This window comes from Typopeltis vanoorti, chromosome 10 (genome assembly GCF_054136105.1).
Source record: "Typopeltis vanoorti isolate ZY-2024b chromosome 10, IOZ_Tvanoo_1.0, whole genome shotgun sequence".
Taxonomy (NCBI): domain Eukaryota; kingdom Metazoa; phylum Arthropoda; class Arachnida; order Uropygi; family Thelyphonidae; genus Typopeltis; species Typopeltis vanoorti.
The window spans coordinates 4217490-4239200 of NC_143558.1; the positions used below are offsets into that span (position 1 = coordinate 4217490).

Consider the following 21711-nt stretch of genomic DNA (forward strand, 5'->3'; position numbering starts at 1 on the left):
TTATTTCTCAATTTTATTTCTATTAGCCTCACAACAGAGATATTCTCTTACAATGTGGACTTATCAGCTGCCATAATCTAAGCAAAAATTAATACTTTCTTGAGTTATGCAGTAAGTCACAGAAACAATTTCAGAACCTGATTACTTTTCATTTTTGTTAAACTGTAGCACTAAACAACCTCACATATCTGATATTTATATTAATGCTAGATATATACTGCAGTATATAATAATGATACTGCTGCAAAATCTAGTTATTTTAGGAGAATGTCTCATTCTTTACCCATAGAGGTAACACACCACAAGTTTAACAAAACCTTCATAAAACTAACAGGATCACTTTCAGCTCAGTGTAAGAATTACAAAGTGATTATTGCAAAATATTATGGGTTGTTCAGTCACTTCTGCAAGATTTTATCATTTTTATTTCTACATATGTATATAATCAATACTGTATAAAAAATACATCTGCAGGATTATGAATTTGCAGTTTCATATACTGTTTTTATACTTTAAATCACACCAGTCACTATGACTTACTGACAACATGAGGCACATTTTGTTGTATTTTAGCACCTGAATGTTCGGAACTATCAACAATGATGTGTGGGAAATGTAACCCAAACAGCACAACAAATGAACAATCAAGATATGTGAGGATGTGTTTCTACATCACAATTAACATCCATATGGCAAGTTATGATTAGATTTTCTCTCTTTTGATAACTGCAATGCAACTCAAACAGAGTAGATTTAACATTCCTATAAGCCATACGTTATACGCATCACAATTTTATTTACTTTTCTGGAACTACAGCCACCGGGCTTATTTTTACAAGAGTTAATGTAGTGGTGAGGCAAGATCGACAAACTGTACACTGTATTTATACACTTGTACTGAGGAACACAAATGCATGTACATGTATAAGGATGATGCTATTTCTTTAAAAGCTTCAGAGATCAAATATATTACAAGCACATTTTGCATCTACCTTTAAGTAAATAACTGACTTTAATATATGAAAAGTTATGTGATATTAGTGTAACTAAGAACACCACTGAGTCACATTAAAATCAACGTGCTTCTTTCTTCATAAGGATATTTGTACTGCAACCAGTGTGAAAAATATTTATATATTTACAAGAGAAATGCTATATTACTATCATTTTACACATCGTTTACGAGCCATTTTCAAACTATAAAATCAGCACAGCTATATATGTAAATTTTTTAAATTTTGGGAGAAAATGCACACCAGGTCTCAGAAAGAAAAATAAAATTTTACCAACAGGTTTAAAAAATGCAAATAGAGCCACACATTCATGATTACTATGAATCTGAAAATTATACTTGTATATATAATGATATGAACTTCACTGTATATGTACAAAAACAAACTATCAGAAACCAGCCCTAATATCAATTCAAATAGTTAAAAGAATCATATTAAACACAATTAGGAAAAGCATTAGTCTCAACAACAAATTTATATAAAATATGCAGAAAAAAATATTTGTACACGTTAAATATTAACAAAAAAAAAACTTTCCAGCTTGATTTTCTTTATCTACATAGGATGAATGTGTTTCACTGATACGATACACGTACAAAGGAGGACTTAATCAAAATCAATTAAAAACAATATTTAAAGCATACTACTACACTTACATTTTAATATCAAAATACAGCAAAGAATTGCAAATATATTAAAATATTTCAAATTACCTAAAGAATAAGCATATACAGAACTGCTCAAATTAAAGGAATAGCCTATAATCTGACAACTATTTTCATATTCTATGCATAGGAAATGGTAACTTAAGCTAAACAAGCCACTGAAAATTAACAAAATAAATTAAAGGAGAGGATTTATACAAATTAAAGATGAGCTAGGCTCTAGGAAGACAAAAATGTTATATGCACTCCATTTATTTTGCTTTCTAAAAGCAAGTAATTAAAATATTCACAATATAATTTTTAATATCCTAAGTTATGATAGTTGTGAGTGATGGCATTTGTTTTTAGTTTATAAATGCAGTTTATGTGACATTGAAAAATACTTTTTTACATTAAAATAATCACCACTAGTACTCGTAATATTTCAGTAAGCATTATTTTCGTCTTGCACTTCATAAGACAAACTAAAATTAAGGATAAAAAATATTTATTTTCTATTAAATGTATGGCCTAAACTATTTAAGAAAAAAAAAAACAGATTCTAAATCTGTACAAAAAATATTTGCAATAAATTATGCTGATAATGGGAGTAGAATAAATAAAGAAAAAGACTCGCACATATCAGTGTAATCACTTATAAAAAAGAAATATGCAAATAGATATTTGCAGAAATTATTAGTGTTTAACAAAATGAAAAGAATTATGAATATTCTAGCAGTTTGATCCCTTAGAAATTTACATCAATTAAAAAACACTTTCATAGCTATATAGCTCAACTGTTAGTAGAAATGGAAGTGGGTCTTGTTTACAGTTTATTCCAAGTATACTAACAACTGGCCAAATTAGAATTATAAATAAAAATTTAAACAAAAACACTAGATGTGTGTTAATCCTATATTAGCAACACTAGCTCTGAGCCATTATCTAATGTGACTAATAGAGGAATGGGGAGGGGAAAAATTGAAAACTTAATTTAAGGCACAGTTTAACATATAAGAATATATAATTTATATAGTTTTCTCTCACTCCTTTAAGATTAATATTATTGTTTTAGGAAATTTATTTTGTGTTTATTTCTTCATACTGATTCTATACTAAGAGCTTAAGCAACTTTTTTTAATATTTTACTTTATATTAAAGAATAATTTATTTTATACTTTATATATTTATAAATCAAAAATATAAAGTCTACATTTATAATGAAATTTCAGTATGAATGCAGTGTTGTTTTTAAATATCTAACCTAATATCAAACAGCCCAAGATAAATAGCAAAACAACATTCAAAATGCACCAAAATACCCTAAACTTTTAGTACTTTCTTTTCTAATCAATATATTAGGTCATGCTGCACCATTTAACAAAAAATGTGGACCATGTCCCACCATTTAACAAAAAATTTAACAAAATATCAACAGTTTTAAAAATAAATGGAAAACTAACAGTATCAGCCATGTTTGTTTATGTAAACTTTTCTCCTTCTGTTGACAACCTGTTACATCTATTGTTTCTAACTAGGAAGAATGGCCATTTTCTTGGATGTTTAAGGGTGACCAACAGTGTCATATGGGACTACTCAAGCATCTCACTGATATAGTGATTGATGATGCTACTCTTCATTTTTTCCCCTCCTTATTTGTTGAACAGTTCAAGTGAATGAGCTTGATCATTCATTGGTCAATGCTACGTCCTAACGTACTGCTGCTCCCATGGAAAGAAAACTGCTGAAAATATGGCTGCTCCATTTCTTCTGTGATGGAATTTAAAGGCCCATGATCAGGAGGAGTTAATTCCACAGATTCACCAGTAAATTCTTGGTCAAAATACCTTGTATCTGTATCAGATGTGACCTGAGGCTTAAAGGGGGGTGTCACCTGGAAATAAATAAACTAATATTCAGGAAAAACTTAAACCACACAAAACTATAATAGTTTAAGTTGTTTTCACTGTGTGTGTTTGTGTGTAATATATATAAAATGTGAATTTTCTTTTAAAGCCTAATCAGTAATCTGAAATGAAGAATTAAACTAAGAAAATTAGAATAATAAGATACTGGGCACAAAACTAAACATTTACAGCAATCCCTCGATTAATGTGCCTAATGCATTCTTTAAAACAGGCGCATTAATCGAAAATGCACTAATCGAATATAGCAACCTATGGGAAAATGTATATTTCGTTCCTCAGATTTCTTTTTTAACCTTAAGTTTTTTTATAAAAGAATTAGGGTATGTATCAAGGCTTAGTTAAAGGAAAACCATGAAGCTGAAATTTATTATTCTGCTTCTTAACATAGAATTGAGCCTAACGTAGTTTGGCGGGCATTCTGTTTTCTTTTTTTTTTCATACAACTGCTGTATGGCTCTATTGCCTCTTCTGCAAATTTTACTGGTTCTCTCTTTACCAGAGTCGGTTCTCTAAGCATTGCTGCTTAAAAACTTCGACTGTACAAAAACTATTTTCAATTTTTTTCTGTGAAACCTCTTTGGGCTATCAGTGATTAAATTTTCTTCATATTCTTCATGATCTTCTTGCTGTGCATCTAAATTTAGCAGGTAGGAATCACTCAACTTCTCAGAATGACATTTAATTAACTTAGATTCATTTGAAAACCCTCTAAAATCATTTGCACAATGTGGAGGACTGTGCTTCCAAATGGCTCGCATACTGTTAGCAATAATTTCATTCGACTTTGCTTCTTTATAACCAGGCTGAGATGTCTCTGATTTGGCTAGAAAAGTCTTGGAAGGCATTCGCTTCCAAAAAAAGGCCGGTTTCATCGACATTAAATATTTGTTGATCACAATAGTTCCCTTCTTACACAATTTTCTTCAAAATCTCCTGGATATCTCTTTATCTGCACTTGCAGATTCACCTGTGATTAGAACATTATGTAGACTATATCTCTTTTTGAAAAGCTCAAATCACCCAGCACTAACATGAAATTCTTCTTCTTTTCCATCAATCATAGTCCTTTCTTTCGGTTACAAAGAGACAATGCTTTTGATTTAATAAGGCCAGTGTTTAGCGGGATCTGTTTTTGGTTACAATCTTCAATTCATGTAAAAAGAAGTCTCTCTAATTCAATCATTATGAAACTTTGATTTCGAGTGCATGCATGATGAACTTGAAACAGCCTTACCTTTATCTTTGTATTCAGTAGATGATTCACCCATTTTTGTGTTTTTGTCCTATCTCTGCTCTGGACTCTCATTGTTCATTTTTCTTTATTATTTCAAGTTTTTCTTCCAATCAGATTACTTTTTGAATCATTTTCACACTTCTATTTTTTGCTCACTAATTCTTTTACTCGTGATTAAAGGTTAGGAAAATAATTTAAAATAAAAAAGTAAAGAAAACAATTACACGAGATATGATTAGCAAAATGCTACGTAAAGCAGACGACATAAATGTTGGTGGTAAATTTGGAAGATAGTGTACATGGAAATAGTGTAGTATGCCATTAAAAAATAACTTTGTGAAATGTTTCAAATCGGTAAGTAAATTATTTTATCCTGGTGAGTGATTTTTAAAAATAGTTAGATATAAAAAATGTATAGATCAAAAATTTTAAAAATCTGTAACATTTATTTTTAAGATGTATATAAGTGCATTAATCGAATTTTAGAGGCACATTAATCGAAGGATTGCTGTATTTCAGTATAAAATTGCATACATATTTTACACAGAAATTTAAAGATTACACATCAGTGCAATAATATTTCCCTGAGCCTTAACATTTTAACCAGATTAAAATATAGTGACTGATACTTCTTTGAATATGTAGTTTTGTCACTCAAATGTTTGGAGAAAAAAGACTAGTCTAATCTTTTCCAGGCAAGACTAAATTAACTGATCTTGGATGTAATAGTAGTAGAAATGGTAGTAGTGATTCTAATAGTAATAGAGTTTTTCTCTGGAGCAGCTCTCAGATATGAACTGTTGACTAAAATACAAAAACATCATTGACCATTACTCCTAAAGAAGTTCCAAAAGCCAAAATAATGGCTTCCATTGAACGTGGGGTATACGACCTGCCTCCAGCAATAGCCAATAATATTCGGTTACACGTGACCAACATCCTAATCCATTCTCAGCCTCCCAAAAATAATATCTCACATAAAAAAATCATGGCTCTAAAAGAGCTACGCAATAATAACCACATTACCATAAACAAATCAGACAAAGGAAATGCAACTGTAGTGATGGATACAACAATATATGAAAGCAAAATGCATGCCCTTCTCCAAGACTAGTCAACATATCAAATTATAGATCGAGATCCCACCAACTCACAAAAGAATAAGGTGTGCAAGTTATTGAAAATAAAGTCACTTCCTGGCCAAAAGAAACAGTCAACAAACTCAAACCCTTCCACATTAAAACGCCCAGGATATATGGAGCTTCAAAAATTCACAAACAAGGTATACCTTTAGGCCCTACTGTAGATAGTATAAACAGTCCCACATATAAACTTGCTAAACATTTAGCCAAACTACTAGCCATTTGCACAAACAATTCCCTCTCTTTTGTTAAAAATTCTATCCACCTAAAAAGTATTTTAGAAAACCACACCTTAAAAAGTTCAGACTTAATGGTGAGTTTTGATACCACCTCATTATTCATGAATGCACCATTAACTGAAACTCTTAACTTACTAAATTCACAATTTCCCCCTGATATATTTCAGCTAGTCTGCGCGGTTGGCCTAGTGGCTATGCGCTTCGTAACCATATGCCTGGGGAAGGAGTGTCCTAGGTTCGATTCCCGTTGGTGACGTGAGGAGCTGAAGGATCTTCCTCAGCCATAGCCAAGTTAGCCAGTCTTGGGCGTGGACAGCAGGGTTTTTTCCCCAGTTTATTCTGGGGTTTTTCATCCCGCAAAGCAGGCAAACTGGCCTTGAGAACTCAACACTACAGGCCATAGGATACACCGGGGCATAAGGCTGACCACCTTATCCTGTAAACGGAGTTAGGTCTGATGATCAATGGACCCTCGACACCGCAAGGTAAAAGAGGGTATAAGGAAGATGAGAAGATGAGATATATTTCAGCTATTTAAATTCACAGTACAGGCAGGTTATTTTACATGGAAAGGGAAAGGGACAGCTATGAGATCCTCCCCCTTAGCCAACTTCTACATAGAACATCTGGAAAAGCTAGCTATCAACACATCCACTCTCAAACCTAGTCTCTGGCTACACTATGTCGATGATGTGTTTGATATTTGGCCACATGGCCCAGACACACTGAATACATTTTTAGTGCATCTAAATAGCCAGCACCTTAAAATCCACTTTACAATGGAACTAGAAGGCAATGACTGTCTGCCCTTCCTGGACACACTAATCACGTCTTCCAGAAGGTTCCTTATCATTCTCGGTTTATAGAAAACCCACACATACAAGGAGATATTTACACAAACAATCACACCATCACCCTTCTCAACAATATGGTATCTTAAAAATACTAACCCACAGAGCTAGAGCAATTTGTTCCAATGACATTGCTTTCACTGCTGAACTTTCTCACCTGCATCACACCTTCCTGACCAATGGCTATAATCCCCATAAGTTAGATAAAATACTAAATGCTCCCCCAAAATCCCCCCACTATCTGCTGCAGAAGACTACAACAAAACTATCACCATCCCATACATTAAAGGCACATCTGAAAAGATATCTAGAGTGCTTAACAAAAACCAACTAGGCACCATATTTAAACCTTATATGAAATTGGCAACTCTCATCCATTCACCTAAGGACAGATTCTCTCCTTTATCACATCCAGGAGTCTTTATGAAGTGCCCTGTTCATGTCATCAAGCCTACTATGGACAGACAGGAAGAACTGTGTCTCAGTGAACACAAAAAATATATCCGGTACTTTCGCTATGGCAAGTCGGGTCTGGCAGACTATGCTTTGGATATCCCTGCACACAGGATCAATGAAAAAAACAAAAGTACTGGACAGAAGCTTTTACAAGTCAGAGAGGTTGTTCCTGGAATCAACAGAAGCCTTGAAACATACTCCAAACCTCAACAAGTATGGCTGTATAAATCTACCAAAGATTTGGGAGACAGTCATCCTAAGACCAAATTAATATACAGTAAAACCCCAAAGTTACGTGGTAGGCGGGACCAACAAAAAGCACTCAAGTCGAATTCGCGTAACTCGGGAATTCGACTTGCATGTAATTTATATATGTAAACATACAATTGGGACCAAAAGTTTACAAAAACATCTATATTTTTTAAGAAATATAATCATAATTGTAGTTTTTCGTACATAAAAAAAAAAGAAAGTTATTTCGATGTCGATGGTTTCATAAAATCTGATAGATTCGTCTGACGGTATAATGTCTTTTTCTTGTCACGCAAAATTTCTTCATAGCAAGCTAATGATTTTTTTTATTCCTTGCCTTGTGGCTACAATTCGTTCCTCGTTAGAATCTATGCCGCCCAAAATCTGTAAACCTTTCTTTTGCGATTGTTTTTACTGTGGATTCCTGTAGATCGAACTTCTTTGCTAACTCACAAATTTTCATTCTGCCTTCGAAATCCTTAATAATGTTGAGTTTTGTTTCCAAAGTCAATGTTTTTCTTTTCTTGCTAGCTGTAGAAGAATTGGACTTGCTTCTTTTGGATGACATTATTATTTTTTATGGGATAAAATTTTTATCAAGACCATAACATTAAACAATCGCAAGATTTGTAGACTATAAAAATCGTGTATGAATGGAGACCGTGTGAAACACGTCAGTGCTTGTTCACAGCATGCGACACTGGCGAATACAGCCGGTGCCTGAAAGATACGACTAGCAGTGAGGTGTGAAGCGAGATGGGAATATGTACATATAAGAAACCGCGTAAGTCGGGATATGACTGTATATATATATATATATATATATATTTTTTTTTTAAACTTAGATGCCATGTAATTAGGATTTCAGTCTTTGTGTTGCATGCTACAATTACTCATACTAGTCCCACTGTTACACCGGATTGCAGTTGTCTCACTACTGTAACAAACTTTGCATGCTCTGAAGATACTAGATATAATACCAGCAAAATATTAGCATTTAAGTTAATAAATAGTTATATTCTTATCAATCTGTGTTCGCATCTATACCGTTAAAATCCAATCAACATAAATGAGGAAAGTGGCTGTGATGAAAAGGATGAAGATGTATCAGAGGAAGTGATGCTGACAAAAAAAAACTTCACATTAAAGAACTTTCAGAGATATTTCACAACACTGAAAGTGCAAAGGATAAAATATTAAAAATTGATCCAACCTTAGAATGGAGTATGACAATTTGCCAAGGCATAGAAAAGATACTCGTTCCATATCATATGTTATACGAGAAACTACTGGTGATCAGTTTTTATAAAAGAAATGCAACACTTTAATTCTGTATATTCATAATATTTTAAATTATAATGTACTAAATAAATATTAGTTTTTCTATTTTTTGCCATTTCCCTATACATTTATAACTGACAATAAGAGAATTTCAAATGTTTTGACAAATATTTTTTAAAGGACATGGAACAATCAGAATTTTTCCCATTGATGATTAAGATCACTTCATACAGTTTCAGCTTGCATGGTCATTTTCACAGTCCTTCAATACCATGCAAAGCAAGGACTGCCTCTGTGTTTTAATATCATTATCAACAATTTCCTGATATGTATTCTCAAGAGGTGTACAGGATACTATGACAGTATTATATAATAAAGTTTAACATTACTTATCTCATAGCAATAACTTTTCTCCAAATTAGTCTATCACTTGTCAGCACTCCAATATTGTCACCTATGATATTTCTGTCTTCCAGGGCACATCTGACTGAATCAATCTACTTAGATCGTGGTCTTACTCTATGTCTCTTTCCTACCACCTTGGCATCAAAAACCTGATTAGCCAACTTTTCCTTTCCCATTCTGTTTAATAACTATATAACCATAGCTCCGCTCACACATTCCTAAAGGCTAAAATCTCTTCCCAATTTCTCTATTTTTGATATGATTCTAATATCGATGCCATCTATTCACCCTCCTAATTTTTCTCAGAACTCTCATATCTGTGGATGATACTCTTTGATCAAGTACTTTATTTTTAACTTAGCTCCAATATCAGATCCTTAACTTAAAACTGGTTTGAACACACTTGTATTGCTAGTGTAGTGTTTTGGCTAATTTCTCTCTTATTCTACAAGGGTGGTCTGAAAAATTCTCAGAAAAACAATGAAAAAACGAATTTATAATTTCAAAATTATTTTTATTTTTCAACATAATCTCCCTTAAGACTAATACAGTCAGTGCTCCTACAACGCAGCTCTTATAACACAGTTTCCATATAACGCGGAGCCAAAATTGCGACAGCCCTCCTATAACGCGGTTTCCGTTCAACAACATTCCATCAACTTAATTGGCTTAAGAAGATTCTCTATAGCATGAATTTATCTATGTGTTAAATTTTTACAGATGAAATTAACGGGGAATTCCCTTCATTTTGGTGAAGGTACATCACCATTTTCCAATTTCAGTTATCAGGGAATTCCCTATACGCGAAGAAACGATGCGAGATTGTTCACAGTGCTCTGTTTTAATGCTTAAAATAGACCGTATGGTTGGCGTATTTGCATGAATTTTTTTATCCAATAGCGCTGTCGAACTTTTGCTGTTGCAACCACCCACTTTGTCATCAATTTTAAGTGCAACTTAGTAGGAAACTGTCTGTAAATCCGTGCAGACGTACATATCACGATTAGTGTTCAATAAAGTGCCTTTTGCTCGATTAATTTGTGTTATCGTAATTGGACAACATTACACAATACTGTAGGTAATATTTTTTATTTGTTGTAATATAATAATAATAAAATAATTGTTAACCCCAGGTTTGCATAATGTCGCAGCGCAAAGTTTAAAAGAGAGTTAAGAAACTGCTTAGCTCCGTATAGAGAGGTTTTAGTAGAGTTAGAAAAAAAAGCTACGATTGAAAATCAACATGAAGATTTGTCAAGTGAGGAAGACATTTGGCCCATTAAAAGACGAAGAGTTAGGCCACTCATATTTGAAAGCGAGGATGAGTGTTAAAAGCGTTCAATACACATGAAATTATGTTACGCAATTTTACATAATTTTCTTGGTTTTGTTGGAAAACAGTTTTTTTAGTTTAGTTTAGTTTTAGTGTGATTTTTTTTTATCATTTCCTTGTATGAACTCTTCGATTCAATAAAGATAATTTTATTGTACTTAACATATTACTTGCCTTTTGTGTTTGTAAAATTTTTTCCACAACCATATGCACCATAACTTGACGCTCTGAGAATGCAATTTTCATACAACGGAGAACGAATCAAACTGATTAACAAGTGATTTTACTTACTTCCGAGTTTCACTCAACGCGGTTCCCATATAACGCGGTACGAATCAATCTGATTCGTACTAATTCTGAGTTTCTTATAGCGCGGTTTCCATATAACGCGGCCTGGTTTGCACGTTAAATCTGAGTTTCTTATAACACGGTTTCCATATAACGCGGTACGAATTAATCGCGTTATAGGAGGGTTGACTGTACATTGATTTCAGCAATGCTCCAGTGCCATTATCCCATCCCTGTAGTGGTTCTCAGTAAGATCTGCAAAATACTCCTTTACAGCTGCTATCACCACTTGATTCGAAGAAAGACACTGACCAGCGAGGAAGAGTTTTAGTTTTGGGAAGAGACAGAAGTCAAAGGGAGCCAAATCTAGGGAATAGGGTGAATGTTCCGACAATTCATAATGCAGATCCCTTAATTTTCCCATTACCAAAACACCTTTGTGGGCAGGTGAACTGGCCTGATGAAAGATCATTATTTTCTTCTGCAAACAAGGTCTTTTCTGACAAATTTTTTCGTCTAGTCTGGTTAAAAGATCGGAATAATATTCCCCAGTTATTGTTTTACCTTACAGATAATTAATAAACAAAATGCCTTTAGCATCCCAAACACCGATGCCATGAGCTTTTCTGCTGATGGAACAGATTTTGTCTTCTTCTTTGGCGCTGAACAACCGGCTTCTGTCCACTGTTTTGACTGCTGTTTGGATTCTGGTGTATAATGGTGAATCCAAGTCTCATCCATAGTAATAAATTGACACGCAAAATAAGTTTTATTCTTGTTAAAACGCTGCAAGCACTGTTCAGAGATTTTCATGCAAGTGCCTTTTTGATCTGCTTTGAGCAAGCGTGGCACCCCTCTTGCGCAAAGCTTTTTCATTTGCAATTCTTCATGCAAAATATATCCTACACGTTCTTTTGAAATGCCTATAGTCTAGGCAATTTCACGCACTTTGACTCGCCGGTCATCCAATACCATATTGTGCACTTGATCAATGATTTCTGGTGTTGTTACACTTTTTGGACGTCCTTCACGTGGATCATCTTCAAGGCTGGTACGGCCACGTTTAAACTCGGTAGTCCATTTCTTAATTGTCGAAAACGAAGGAGAAGAGTGCCCATAAACTTTTATGAGCTTTGAATGAATTTCTTTTGGCGTTAAACCTTCTTTTACAAAGAATTTTATAACTGCACGATACTCAATTTTATCCATTTCAAGGGATACAGAGAACACTTTTGCTTCAGACAGCTGTATAAAACAAACTACTTGATAGAATGGCTTGCAATTTCACATAGATGCTTATGACAGATGTACCAACCTAGAAAAAAAAAATCTTGCTGATAGTGTTGCCATCTATGGTCGAGGATTCTATGGTCTGAGAATTTTTCAGACCACCCTCGTATATAAATTTATTTAATTAGCTCCATACCATACCAGCTTTACTTATTCCATTGTTTATTTCCAAATTTAATTTGCCATCTTCATTAAAAACTATCAGTTCTCCCCTTGAGAACGCAGCTGAAGTTTTCTATGTTCTTGCCTATTTTCATAGTTTTGGTCTTTTTATTGGTGATTTTCATGCCAAATTTGTTACAGCTGTTATTCAATTTAGAGACTCCTGCAGACTTGCACTGTATGTGATCAGGAGTACAACATCTGCAAAGAGCAAAGTTTGATATATGTGATTCTGATATCATGTTTAATGCCACTTTCTTTCAGAATGTGATCCATATACTGTAGATGATGAATAAGAGTGAAGAAAGAGAAAAAGTACACCCTTGTCTTACACCTGATTTTACATCAATCAATCTTCCTATATTTCCATCAATTCTAACCACTGACTTACAACTAAAATGTAGACTATGCATTGCTCTTTATAGAGTACCATTTACTCCCATATAATTGTAGCATTTCAAAATGCTATTTTCCATAAAGTAAAAATAGATCTTGACAACCTCTATTTGGCCTGAGCCCAGCCTGTTCTTCTCCCACTGAAGGGATCTCAATAAAGGTCGAAACCAGTCTGGATAGTGACCCTTCCCATAATGCAAAGCATTATACATACCCATAAGGATATGTGCTTTGCATTATGGGATACTAAGGCAAGTGATGCGAAGTCTTAGCTTCTTTATACAAATTGCCCCAGTCCTGAAAATAGTTCAGGTGCAAACTTGTTTGCTTAAACTTGAATAAAGGATTAAACCAAGTACGGTCTGGTCTCTTTTTATGCAGTAGATACGTTCCACAGAAAACCACACATAAAAAATTGCACAAAAAAGGCCTAACTTACATTGAAAAATCAGGGATACGTTCCATAATTTTCTAAAACCGAATAAAACTGAAGCAATGAATTAAAATAAACCTAAAATCGGATAAAAAAGTTTATGAAAATTCAGGAAAATAAGAATGCCTAAGTTTGTTTTAAAGCTTTATTCGTTTAATTTTATCGAAAAGTAACATTTTTTTTTAACATTTTGTTATCAGAATTATCATTGCTATTAGACAATATTCTGCAATGTCTGCGAACTGGTGCAAAATCACTTTTATCACCAGAAGAGATAGTCAATACATCAGATCTGTATGGTAAAGATAATGATTTTTTACAAACAGAATTAGCTTCACCCTCGTTCTGTGCTGATTTATTTCTACTGAAAATGTAATCATTCATTAAACTTTGCAATGATGATTTCACTAATTTTTATACAGCTCGTGATACCAGCCATACAGTTCTTCAGCTCACGTTGGAATTTAAATGCTCGTTCAGAATTTGTGTCATTAACAAGAAAATGGTTTTCCAATTTATTGCACAGCAGTTCAAGACCTCCTCGAATTATATTTGCAGTGAGGGGGACAGGTTTTTCTTCTGCTTCACTATCGTTTTCTGGATCTTCAACGACATCTAAAGTTAATCAATATCCAATAATATCATCGTCACTTAAGGCATTATCCACAAGCAATTCATCTACATCATTCTGGCTAAATGTATCAAAATCTTCTCCACCAATTTCATGTGCCAATGTAATGATTTCAACTGATAATGTAGATGTTTGCATGGTTGCACTGTTTGCAATACATCCAGACCAAGCTGCTTTCCAGCAAGCATTTAAAATTTGTGGTCTTATTTCAGTGATAGCAACACGATTTAACCAGTAGAAAAGAGAAAAAAATTTCTAAACATCAGTTATTGTTAATGATTCATTTTCTAGTTTATCCAATATAAAGTGTGAAAAGGATGCTTAATGTAATATTTTTTTAAAAATAGCAATTGTACCTTGATCTAATGGCTGAATAATGCTTGTTGTGTTGGGTGGAAAAAACACTACCTGCACATTTGGATGTTCTAAATGCGGTGCATTATCAACAATTAATACAACTTTAAAATCGAGAGGTTTTTGCTTCATGTATGTTTCCACTTCTGGTACAAAGCAATTATTGAACCATTCAGTAAAGAACAGCAGTTGTTATCCAGGCCTCTGTATTAGCCATCCAATGTACAGGCAGCTGTTTTAGATCTTTGCCTTTTCGAGCACATGGTCTTAGAAATTGATTTACTAGGAGGGGTTTCAACATTTGATCTCCTGAGGCATTGCTACAAAGTAACAACATTACTCAATCTTTGCTTGCTTTAAACCCACTTGCTTTTTTCTCAGACTTTGCGATGTAAGTTCAACTAAGCATTTTCTTCCAAAACAATCCTGTTTCTTCAGCGTTAAACATTTGATCGGGACAATATCCACCATCTTCAATAATTTTGGCTAACTTCTCTTGAAAATTTTTGGCTGCTTCTTCATCTGCTGCTGCAACCTAGCCTGTAATCTTAACGTTATGAAGTGCATTCCTTTTTAAAAACCCGGTTTACCATCCTTTGCTAACGGAAAATTTTTTTGTATCAGCCTGGGAAGGGGAAGTAGATGGCTCCAATTGCTTCATCTGTTCATAAAACTGAAGACCTTTTTGTTTAATTAAATAACCACTTATAGGAATTCTTCTTTGAGTTAATTCTTCAATCCAAATTACGATTGCTTGTTCCATGTTTACTAATAAAGCATCTCTTGAGTACAATGATAATTTGGCACTTAGATTTGTGCCAGAAATGACAGATTTTCTTATTGCAGCTTCATTCTTTTTAATTGCTCTTATAGTAGATTTGCCAAAATTAAAATGTTTACCAATCACCGTAGATTCCTCTCCTTTTGCTAAGCGATCTAAAATTGCAATTTTGATTTTCAAAGAAAAGCAATTTCTTTGGTGCTTTTTTTTCTCCATTGGGTCAAATTTAATTAATTATTAATTAATTAATGATCAATTATTAATTAATATGTGTAGCTCAGTGGAAGTAGCGCTTGCGTCCTCTGCACTTGGCCACTTGAAGTTAGACCTAGGTTCTAGTCTAGTCGCTGACTGGAGGAACTTTTTCTAAGCCTATCTTCGACTGGTTCCCGAGCTAGTCGATCTCTAGCACACGCAAGCGGGTTTTTCCTCCTGGAAACTCGGGTTTTTCGTCCCGTAAACTCAAGAAAATCGACTGTAGTACCCACATTATTTCAGACAGTGACATATCTTGTTAGAGTTAGGTACCAAGAGATGGCAGCACTTGTTTGCCAGCCTCTTCATCGGCAGCTGCTATAATTAGTGATATACATGGGCCAGCTATCTGATTGGCTACCGGTGGAGATTGAACTGCCCACTCAGTCTCCAAAAGCTAGATAGGGTATAAAGGCCTCGCCTACTCCCTATTAGGGAATAAAAGGCATTAGTTGATTTTTTTTTAATAAAAAATCAGCTAAATTAACAATTAATTATTAATGAATACCCACCTTTAAAGTTTACCCACCAAGTATATACTTTGCATCCCACTGTTGCTTACCAAATTTAAAACCTTACGCTTTGCTGTGAAACTGAATTGACAATTACACTTACCTGCCCATTCATACACAATCTATTCAAGTCCTCTTGTAAGGCCATTACATCTGCTCGATTCTGCATTGCTCTCCCCAATTTTGCATCATCTGCAAACAGCTACACATCAGCAGTTAAACCGATCCCAATATCTAAACAATGTACAGAACCGTGCAGCACACCATTAGCGACCCTCCTCCTTTGAGACACTGCACCTCCATATACAACTTTCTGATATCTATCTGGTAGCTGATCACTGATCCAACTCACTAGCCTGTTAACCAATCCCATTTCTTTCAGTTTATTTAACAGCTTGTCATGTGGCAGGCTATCAAAAGCTTTTGCAAAATCTAAGTATATCATTGTAGATAGATGCATATATCTCCCTTGTCCAAGACATTTATCACCTTTTCATAGTACATAAGTAAATTAGTAAAAACATGAGCTCTCTTTAACAAGCCCATGCTGACAACCACAGAAAATACTTCTGTTACTAACCCACTTCTGCATCCTAGTTCTCATCAATCTCTCTCCAGTTCCTTAACTACAACTCCAGATTGGCCTATAATTATAGCCACAGTGTTATCACGACTTTTATGCAGTGGAACAATTTTACCTTCTTTCCACTCTCTTGGAACCTGTACTGTTATAAGATTCTTATTAAACAAGCATGCCAATGCTACTGTCAATTCCATGGAAAATTAGCTTAAGACACGTGTTGATATGTCCTCCAATCCTATTGCCTTATTGATATCTAGCTTATTTATTACCTCATAAAACTCCTTCTCACTCACAATTAAGCCATCCTCTTCTATGTCCTCTACATTTGAGTGTTTCATGATTTCATCCTGATGAGGATGAAACATCCTTATAAATAGTTCAAGGAATACTTCAATAATGTCTTCTGCAGCAGTTACCATTATACCATTTTCATCCATTAACATCATCTTACCATAATCATTCTTCCTTCTACTTGCCACATATCTAAAACACTATGATTTTTCTTGGCCTGATTTGCTCATTTCTGTTCATATTGCACTTTTGTAGTCCTAACTGAGTCACTCTTCTGACTTATTCTTTGTACTCGTCATGTAACTGATTATTACCATTATTCATCTTGTCCCACCTTCACAGTATCCTCTTTTTCCAAATTTCATGTTTAATCCCTTTATTCATCCATTTAACAGCTACCTTATTCAGTCTTTTGACCTTTAGAATACATCTGCGCATCAATATTGTTAAACATCTTTTGGTCAGTTCCAATGCAACATTTCCTTCCTGCTTAACAACACCTCAATTCCATGCTATAGCTCCAAGCTGTTTCCTAGGTTTTTCATAATCACCAGCCTTATAAGTCCACATATATGCTTTCCTCCCAGAAGTCTTCATATGGCTAGTAACAACCCAGGTAATGACTCTCACCAACTAGAGGGAAGTACAAAACCCCACTCACAATCACAACCTCTGATGAAATGATCACATCTAAAACTCTCGATCCTCATGTGCTCTCCTTCACATACTGCCTGAGATAGGTGTCTCTCAAGAAATTCATTTTTCCTTATTCCCAAATGCCATTCTTCATTTCAATCTATAGTGCCATATTTAAAATCACTCTTCCCTTGTTCACTAACCCAAATTGTTTATACATTTTTTCATCACCACCTTCCATATTCCCTGGCTTATAGCAGCATTCAACTAAATCTCTCTTCCTGTCAACCTCCATTTCATGCCATACTGCCTCAAAACCATTGCCACCACTTACATCTCCACTTTGCATGGACATAATTTGCCTTCTATGATCAACAGTACACTCACCCCCACTTCATGTCCCTATCCTCAGGGAAAACATCATACCCTTCCATTTCTATTCCTGTCAGGATGTCATCTCATCCTTATTCAACCAAGTTTCACTTATTACAACACAATTTTTGGGCGAGTAAACTCAATTAATGAAACCATTTTATCTCCATTATTTCTGATGCTCCTGGCAATTGTAAATAAACATAATTCACTTTTAGGTCTATAACTGGTCCTGCCCATATCACTTGTAGGTAATTTTTGCACACTTAACCAATCCCAACTGACTTTATCACCACTTAACCTATCAATCTCTTCAGAATCAAATATATCTTGTACATTCCAGGCCATCCCATTTTGACCGTAACAATACACACACACATTCACTATTCTGTCCACATCCACTCTTTTTATACTGTTTTCCTGTCCACTCTGACTATCCTCCCACCTCCGTTTCTCTGGACATCTTGCATTCTCGTTCTATCACTCACAGTACTACTATTCTCATTTACAATAACTTCAGTCTCATCAGTTCTGCTCTCCTGATCTCTTGCTTCACTTCTTACTTCTTCCACTTTCTTGCTCACATCACTCATTCCTCCTTGTAGCAATAATCTCTCTGACTGACTCACACTAAATCCATTGAAATGCAACCCACTTTTGTACATTTCCATCTTTCCTTCAGATGCATCCCGCACATTCACAAATCCCACTCCCATAGTTCTGTCAACATACAATCCCTGCTCTTCATCTAAACTCACTACTAGGCAACACAATGAAAGATAACAACCACATTGTTATCTTTCACTCTCCTCAACAATCTACTGATATCCATTCTTACATGATCTATGTCCATACCAGTCATTTGTTCCAACAACCACTGATAGCTTGTTTGCTTCTCTTATCTAACATAAATTTATCCTAGTAATTCTCCCTTCCAGAAACCACGTTATGGAATCTCTCATATGGGGTGCTTAAGGATCAAAACTGGATAACTGAGAGGAGACCTCTACATAGTCTTTAAAGGAATGCGGAGAACCGACCAGAGCTTCCGACCTAATGTCCAATCCTCACCTTCTCGTGATGCACCCTGTTAGGTATCTACCTGGATACTGAATGAACGAGGATGGGCTGGCAATTTCAGATTTAGCCGACCAAATTGTATTCTTACTGGTTCAAACCACAATATAAAATGATGGAATACAATATGATAAAATTTCATGTCAGCTGGGGCGTCGCCAAATTAAACAAGGCCCTCATTGTTTTCACCAGGGAACCAGAGCGAACAGCGAAAAGTCGGCTACTGGAATAAAACCCTAAACACACCCCAACTCAATATCACCAGACTTCAAGATCGATACTATCAACATAAGAAGCCTGAATGGCATGAAATGGAACTAGCTGAGGAACTGGTAAAGTACCAGATCGATATAATAGGGCTGACTGAAACAAAAAAGACAAAAACTGGTGAGATCGTCTTGTGGTTATATCAGTTGTTTTAATATTGTTTTTGTTCTATGTCTTTATCAGAACTTTTCAGCCCCCACCCCCCCATATTCTTCAGGAGAACCTTCTGTGGGACCTTTGTTTCATACGAGTTTCACTGTCCAATTCCTCATTTTGAAGTTCACCCGCATAAACTCTACTTGAAGCTGCCTTTATCAAAATGTTTTTTCATGTTTTGTGTTGCATGCTTTTGTAACATTCCTTTCCTTCATCATTATTGCCCAACTATAACATTCTATATTTAATATTTAGTAGAACTTCACCTGTTTCACTCTTCATTGTAGTACTTTTCTATTTCTTCTGCCAGTTCAGTTTCCTTTCCATTGATACTCCTTTTGTTAATGGTGCCTATTTTCATTTCTGACACTGTTAATTCCAGAAGCTAACTTTTTTTTTTTTAACTGTATGCCCTGGTTTCCTGATGAAAACAGCAGAGCAATCTTGTTTAACTGAGTAATGCCCTGCCTGCCATAAAGTTCCATCATGCTTGTGTTTTCTGGTTTAAGCCAATACAGAATACAATTTGGTAAGCTAAGTCTCAAATTGCCATTCTATCTTGCTCATTTGTTCAATAACAAGTGGACACCTAATAACAGGATGCACCACATGAGGGTGAGTTTTGACATTGGACCAAAGCCCCAGTAAGTTCTCTGCATTTCTTCAGGGCTATGTGGTGTAGTCTTCCAGTTATATGGCTTTGACCCTTAAATTTTTAACAGTGAATTTTTATAATAAAAATTTTAGATTTTATGTAAAATATTTAATATATATATATATATCATCATCATCATCATCAAATTCCTGCCATGTACCCTCAAGGGGTGTACAGGATATGACAGTACTACATGAAAAAATTACATCAGTACTAACTTCCTATCTACAATTTTCCTCCAAATCAGTCTGTTACTTGTCAAGACTCCAACATTATCAGATCTTATATTTCTATCGCCTAAGGCACTTTGTACCGTATCAATCCACCTATATCTCGGTCTTCCTCTGGGTCGTTTTCCTGCCAACCTGGCAGAGAACACTTGTTTTGCTAATCTTTCCTCTCCCATTCTATTTAAGTGACCATACCACCTGAGATTAGCTCTGCTAACGCATTCCTGGAAGCTGACAATGTCAAGTTCTTTCCTAATATCCTCATTTTTAATATGATATTGCCATTGATGCCATCTGTTCACACCTCCAATCTTTCTCAGGACTCTCATATCTGCGGTCTCTAGTCTTTGGTTAAGTGTTTTACTTCTGACCCAGCTCTCAGATCCATAAGTTAAAACTGGTTTGAACATTGTCTTGTATACAGCTAATTTAGTGTTCCAACTAATTTCTCTCTTATTCCATATGAATTTATTCAATTGACTTCCCACTATACCAGCTTTGCTGATTCTGTTGTCTATTTCTATATTTAATTTACCATCTTCAGTAAAAATCGTGCCTAAGTAGCTGAAATGTTTTACTTGTTCCACAGGTTCTCCATTCACAACATAGTTGACATTTTCAATGATTCTGCCTATTTCATTGTCTTTGTCTTTTTATTGGTGACCTTCATACCATATCTATTACAACAGCTATTCAATTTAGTCAGAGAATCTTGCAGACTTGTAGCGGATTTATTTAGAAGTATAACATCATCCGCATAAAGCAAAGAGCTGACATTAACATCTCCAATTTTGATATCAGGTTTAATACCACTTTCCTTCATAATGTGATCCATATAGATAATGAATAACAGAGGGGATAATGTACATCCTTGTCTGACACCAGATTTAACATTAAACCATCTTCCTGTACTTCCTTCAATTCTAACTGCTGACTTACAACTCAAATAAAGACTAAGTATTGCTTGATATAATACCCCATCGACACCATATAACTGCAGCGTATTGAATAGCTTCTCTCTTGGCACCTTGTCATATGCCTTTTCCAAATCGACAAAACTTAAATACAGATCTTTGTTATATTCCCATGCTTTCTCGACTGTTTGTCGTAAAGTGAAGATCTGATCCTGACAGCCTCTATTTGGCCTGAATCCAGCTTGTTCTTCACCAAGCTTTTCTTCCACAATTCTTCTCAACCGTTTCTCAAGTATACTTGCATAGATCTTGCCAGGAACACTCAGTAGGGAAATACCTCTGTAATTCTCACATTCAGTTTTATTTCCCTTTTTATATATGGGTACTATGAGAGCTCTACTCCAATCATCGGGAATTCGTCCCTCTGTCCAGGCTTTCTGAACTATGCAGTGCAGCCACTGTAAGACTTTTATACCACCATACTTCAGCATTTCTGGTCGAATATCATCTACTCCTTCGAATCAAGAGGTGATTGCAGCTGTAGAAAGGTATTTTGCAGATCTTACTGAGAATCACTACAGGGATGGGATGATGCCGCTGGAGCATTGCTGGAATCAATGAATTAGTCTTAAGGGAGATTATGTTGAAAA

The 21711-nt window shown here is 35.0% G+C and overlaps 1 protein-coding gene across 3 annotated transcripts in view; it reads right to left on the reverse strand.

Moving 5' to 3' along the window:
• Akt (AKT serine/threonine protein kinase) overlaps window positions 1–21711 on the reverse strand; it is a 236926-nt gene continuing 215215 nt past the window's right edge. For all 3 annotated transcript variants that reach the window (XM_090399753.1, XM_090399751.1, XM_090399754.1), the window contains exon 13: window positions 1–3551. In XM_090399753.1, coding sequence (XP_090255879.1) covers window positions 3348–3551 — 204 coding nt within the window. In that variant the 3' untranslated portion in view covers window positions 1–3347. The remainder of the gene's footprint in view (window positions 3552–21711) is intronic.